Source organism: Puma concolor, chromosome A3, assembly GCF_028749965.1.
Source record: "Puma concolor isolate L17-30 chromosome A3, mPumCon1.1.hap2, whole genome shotgun sequence".
Classification (NCBI taxonomy): Eukaryota; Metazoa; Chordata; class Mammalia; order Carnivora; family Felidae; genus Puma; species Puma concolor.
The window spans coordinates 126,574,204-126,580,203 of record NC_141669.1 but is presented as its reverse complement, the minus strand read 5'-3'; the positions used below and the strand labels follow the sequence as shown (position 1 = coordinate 126,580,203).

At 58.4% G+C, this 6,000-nt stretch overlaps 1 protein-coding gene across 1 annotated transcript in view; it reads left to right on the top strand.

Moving 5' to 3' along the window:
- The first annotated feature begins 734 nt into the window (after positions 1 to 734).
- The window catches only part of CDH22 (cadherin 22), a 66,880-nt gene continuing 61,614 nt past the window's right edge, over positions 735 to 6,000 (top strand). The window contains exon 1 of the mRNA XM_086702364.1: positions 735 to 1,219. Coding sequence (XP_086558490.1) covers positions 965 to 1,219 — 255 coding nt within the window. The 5' untranslated portion in view covers positions 735 to 964. The remainder of the gene's footprint in view (positions 1,220 to 6,000) is intronic.

The following is a 6,000-nucleotide window of genomic DNA, read 5'->3' as shown; positions in this document are numbered from 1 at the left end:
CGAGCAGGAGGTCCGAGGGCCTTCCTTGGGCTCCTGGTTTGGATGAAGTGACCCCTCACCTGCTGTGAGAAGGCAGGAGTGTGGGTGGCAGGCTGGGTGCTGGATTCTGTGCACCCAGGAGGCCTGGGTCCTGGCAGCCCTTGAAGACCCCTTCTAGAAGGACCTGCTCCCTCTCTGGGGCGGGGGATTTCCAGGGGCTGGGCTGGGCTAGATAGATTGTCAGCCAGCGTCAGGGGGAACAGCTGGTAAGGGCCCTGCTCCGGTGGGCATGGGGGCTCCTGGAGGGAGGACCACGGGGAAGGAGCCGGACCGGGCGTGAGAAAGTGGGCGGAGGCTGAGAGAGGACAGGCGTGTGATGGGAGTTGAAAGGAAGGATCCAGGGCTGGGGGCTGGGGGTGGGGGTGGGGAAAGGGGCCAGACCAGACCCTGGCCCAAGAAGGCCGGGATCACGACGGGTCACAGCAGGTGCCTAATTAGTACCTAAAAGAAGAGCCGAGCTGTCGACTCAACCAGCCCTGCCACCACAAGGCGCCCCCTCTGACGTTTCTCTTGTTTCTCTCGCAGGATCGGTCCGGTCGGGACGGCCCCTAGTCCTCCAGGGACCCGCCCGGCCGCAACCAGCACCCCTCCGCGCGGGGAATCATGGCGCACGGCTGTCTCGCGAGCCGCGGGGGCGCCGCCTGGTGATCCGGCCGCGGCGGCGCGAGGGGGGCGCGGGCGGGGACCCCGGGGGCCAGTCCATGCCCCGGGAGCGGCCGCGCCCCCTCCCCCTGCAGCCGGGCGCCCCCGCCGCTGGGCGGCGCGCAGGGCCGCGGGCCTGTCCGGGTGCCCCGTCGGGGGCGGCGCCCCGGCGGCCGCGCTGAAGCCACCATGTGACGCGGCGCCGCTCCGTGCTGCCACCGAGCGGCGACGCCCTGGTGCCTCCCGTCCATGCTCCTGGGCCCCGGCCCGGCGCACGCCAAGCATGAGGCCGCGGCCCGACGGTCGGGGGCTCCGGGCGGGAGCCGCGCTGTCGCCCGCGCTGCTGCTGCTGCTGCTGCTGCCGCCGCCGCCGCCGCTGCCGGGACGCCTGTGGGCGGCGGGCACACCCGCGCCGGCGACGCCCGGGGCTCGGCAAGACGGCGCGCCCGGCGCGGGCCGCGTCAAGCGCGGCTGGGTGTGGAACCAGTTCTTCGTGGTGGAGGAGTACACGGGCACCGAGCCCCTGTACGTGGGCAAGGTAAAGTGGGCCCCCGCACCCGCTGCCCCGCGCCCTGGACCCCGGAGACACCCACTGGGAGGCGCGAGGGACCCCAGCTCCCCTAACCCCCGTCCCAGTCCCTGGTGCCTCCGCCCAGCCGCGCCCCGCCTGGGGCAGACGACGGGGTCCTGCCCGCCGCTTCCCTCCCCTGCCCCACGCCCTCCTCCGGTCCCTCTCCCCGGTGCGTCTCGGAGAGTGCTAGTAGCTAAACCCAGGCCCCCCGTCTTGCATCTAGAATGCAGGAGCAAGTTTGCAGATCTGCTCGTGTCACACACGTATTCTCTCCACTCTGCTTAAAATTCTTCAATAGCTTCCCACGCGCTTGGGGTCAAGTCCAAATTTCGTCCCGTTGCCCACAGAGATCTGGCTCCCCCTGCAGCCCCATCTGCCACACTCCTCTGAGTTTCAGCCCCAGGGCTCTCCCGCTGGTCCTTACAGTGCCCCGCCCAGTCCTGCCCCCCGCCGCTTTGCCTGGGTGATTTCCTCCCCCGCAACAGGTCGGTCCTGCTCTTTCTGCTGATTACACTGTATTGACACTCAGGTCTCCACTCAAATGCCACGTCCCCAAAGAAGCCATCCTGACCACACCAGGCGTGGACAGATCCCCTGTATGTGGCCATCCCTCCCTGTCATGTGCCCTCCAAGGTCTCCATAGCTTTCCTTCATAGCACTTAATTAGGCATGTGTTTGTTTGATTATGCAGTTCATGTATGTTTTTCCTATTAGACCCTGTTTGTTTTGCTTACTGTTAAATCCAGCACAGACATTGCTCGCAAACTGTTCATTGAATGAATGAATGAATGAATGAAGAATGAATGAAAGTGACTTTCTCAAACTCCCTGAGTAAATGCTCGTGAATGTGGCTAAGGATCTGTGCCTTCGGAGTGTATGAAGCTGGGAAGGACTTTTGTTCAGCCCTTCCAATCCCTAGCCCCGCATGGGTGTGATGCTGGAGAGGCAGAGGCTAGTAAGATCCAGCCTCTGCCATTTGGAGGCTCCCCGGAGTAGCAGAAATGCTCTGGTAACACGTTACAGGGTAGCACCTTGCACTGAGCAGACGGTCAACAAATGGTATCTGTTGGCTGGCTTCGTGGAGGAGAAAAACACCTGAGCTGGGTTTTGGTGTATGAGTAGGAGTTCATCAGGCTGATGAAGAAGAGGGCATAGCCTCTGCAAAGACTTGGAGGCCTGAAGGAGGCTGGCTTATTCAGAGGCTTGTCAGCAGTTGAGATATGGAGGCAGAAGCTGCTTCTAGGGTACAGTTCTCTGGTTTCTGCTGAGGCCGGTCAGCCTTCCAGGAAGTTTTGGTCGGCCGACACGGGGAAGAGACCAACTCTGGAGTTGCCTGTGTGCTTAACGAGTCTGAGAATTGGGAGACTGACCAACGTGCTCGTTTCGGAGGCTCAGGGATCAGGGAGGGGAGGAAAGCCTTGATGTAAATCTCTAGGTTTGTCTTGCAAGAAACCTAGATTTTCTTTGGGTCTAGACACAGTAATCCCTGGTCCTTGGCTACTTTCCCTCCAGACGTGGGCTCAAGGTCACCCAGCCAACGAGTGGCAGAGCCGAGGACTCCTGACTCCCAGCCAGGGCAGTGAGATGGCGGGGCTGGCAGAATGGAGTCAGGGGGTGGGGAAGAAGGAACCAGTACCGTCTGGGCCGTAGCTGATGGTGAGGAAAGCTAAGAAGGCAGGCTCGGGGGCCAGACGCACCTGAGTTTCGGGCCTGGTTTTGCCAACCCGTGAACCATATTACTTTGACCGAGTTACCTCACCCCTCTGAACCTGTGTCTTCATCTGTAAAAGGGCGCTACAAGAGCCCACGTCCTAGAGTTGTTGGAAGGATTAAGGAAGAAAACAGCCTATTCGGTGTTCAGCCTGCCACACGTTCGTTGTTGTCTCCTCCTCCTTCTCCTCTGAAACACTCTCCCAGACATTCTCCAAACCTCTCCCAGACATCCAGGCCTGGGAGATGGACTTGGGTCCAGGAAAACCCCAGAGAGACGGAGAAGGGCTCGGACACATCCGCCTAAACGTCAGCTTGATGATCTCGGGTACCTGGGCTCTGTTGTCTGCCCGGCCACTGGGGCCCTGAGGCCTCCCCGGCCACCCAGGTCCTGCAAGGATGAAGGAAACCCGCCCCTGATTCAGCACTTTGCACTGCATCCGGCGAGGCGAGCCATTAGCACGCGTGGAAACCCTACCTCTGTCTCCAGGAAACACCGTCTGTCGCCTTACTAAGTCCCTTCATTATAAGGCTGGGAAACTGAGGCCTGAGGCAGAGAACATCATACCAAGGTCACCTAGCAACCTGGTGACCAAACCAACCCAAGAGACCCGATATCCCGACACCAGCTGCGGGCCCAGTGCAGTGTAACTGCCCTTGGCTGTGAGCCAAGCACCGTGCCCCGCCCCGGTGTCCTTCTTCTCCTTGAGGCAGCCTCTCCCAACATCCCCACTGCTGTCACGACGGTGTTATCCTCCCCTCCGGCATCTTCACCCCGAGCCCCCCTCTCTTATTCCCAGAGCCCACCTCTGTGCAGGGAGGAGAGACAAGTTTCCACCCCTTTGCAAACATTTGCCCAGAGCACGCTTTCTTCGGAAAAGCAGCATACAGCGTGTGGCTCAAGGGGGCCGCCTGGAGCCAGGCAGCCGGGCTCGGATCTCAGCTCTGCCCCTTACTGTCTCTCTGATCTTGGGCACGTTATTTAACCTCTCTGAACCCTGGGTTCCTTATCTGCTGAGACGGGCTGTTACTATCCCCTCCTCAAAGGGTTGCGGTGAGGGTTCCCCGAGTTAGCATATGTCAAGGACCTAGCATAGCTTGTACCTGCACCTGGCATGTGCTCCGTGTTAGCTTTTATTGTTAGAGGTCTCGCCTGGTATTCCCACCACCTCGAGCCTCCCAGCTACACAGAACACTACAAACCCCTGCCCCAAACCCCGAAAGCCTTCTTGGCAACCCGATGTCCTGCTTTCTCACCACGAAGCGGTGCGGGGGGTGAGGGGGGTGGGCAGGGGGCAGGTGGTCTCTGAATATTCCGTATTCAATAGGAATATGAAGAACATGAGCTTGGACTTTTAAAAACCACCTGTCTCCTTCCCAGCCGAGCCCCACCTTCGTGTGGGCGGTCATATGTGCACACACGCATACACACACACACACACACACACACACACACACACACTCATACCACACTCTCTGGCTCTTTGGGAAGCAAGGACTTCTCGTTTCCGTGAATTCACTGCTTCCCGGTCCCCCGCCCCAGGGAGCCGCTGGGAGCATCCGTCCTTGTCGAATTCCAAAGGTAGCTTAGCAACAGCACCATCCGCCGAGTGAACCCCGGGCGCCCAACGGTAACCTATTTTACAAGCGCCTTCTTCATCACTCACCGCCAGACTCCTGTCGCCACCCGGCACCCGCAGGAACCGCTGGGGCCCCGTAGCGGGTAGTGGTCGCCACCCAGGCCCCGCACCGGCGGCTCCCTCCGTGGTCCTGCCCCCTCAGCAGCCCGGCCCACCTCTTCCAGGAACCTTCCCGCAGCACCCACCCTCAAATCAACCTCCCAGATTTCCATACAATCTGGGTACTTTGACTAATCCCTTTTCCGAACTGTAATTTCCCCCGGGGCTTCTGTCAGCTGGATGTGGATTTTGTAGGATTTTTTAATTTTTTTTTTTAAAAAGATAGAATTATGGGGTCAGCACTTATGACCAACTCCTGTGGGCGGTGAGATCTATTTTAGATATACAGCAGGATTAAAGTGGGGAGGAGAGCAGATTTAATTAAGTTGCTAATATTTAAAGAAAATTGATGAACTCCTGGTTTACGAGAAGCACAGGCGTGAACAGACCCCCTCATTCTGGGGGGGGGAGGCTTTTTATTTGATTTGCTTTCCGTTTAAATCCTGGATTCGTTTTATTTGCGTAGCTGCGCTGTCCGTTTAATTGTCTTTAATAAGGAAAACGTACCTCTGCTCGCATTTAATTTTGATTTAATTAGGAGGAAGTAATTAATGGCCTCATAAATCCCATTTTTCAGTTCCCCCCGGGATGAGAAGCCATCACTCTTGTGTTTTCCACATTGTTTATGATCAAGGGCTGGGGCTTCAGGAGGGGGAATTTCCTCTGGGCCAGTCCACACTCGAGGAGGAGGAGGCCGTGGAGGAAAGAACCCAGGATGCAGAGTGAGGCCTCAGGGTTGCCTCTTGTTAGCTGTGTGACTTTAGGTGGAATATAGGCCCTCTCTGAGCCTCGGCTTGCCAATCTGTGCAGCAGGGAGAGAAAAACCTCTGATTCACGAGATCATAATGAGACATCAGTGAGGTTACGGTAAAGGGTCTAGACGTGTGTCTGGTGGCTCTTCTCCACCTGGGGTTTAACAGTGATCGGATCCTCCAGAAATCCCAGAAGGCAGCTGGGAAGTCTTACTGGCAGCTGTATGTTTCGTGTTCATTTATTCAATACGTTTTGGGGCCAGGCTGTGTGCTGGGTCCTGGGTAGATGGGAACGAACAGCCACATGCTTGGTCCTCAAGGCGCTCACGTCTCACACTCACACGTGCATATACTCTTACACACATGCACACGCGCACACTCCATTCTCTCACTTCCCCCGTACTTTCTCTGCAGGCCCAGGCACGGGGAGTTCAGCGGGCATGAATCAAAGTTAGTCCACACCCCTGAAGCTCAGGACAGCTGGGGAGACAGATGTGCGACACTGAGGTGTTTGGGGAAGTGTGGAGCAGTGGGGGGAGCGTGCGCA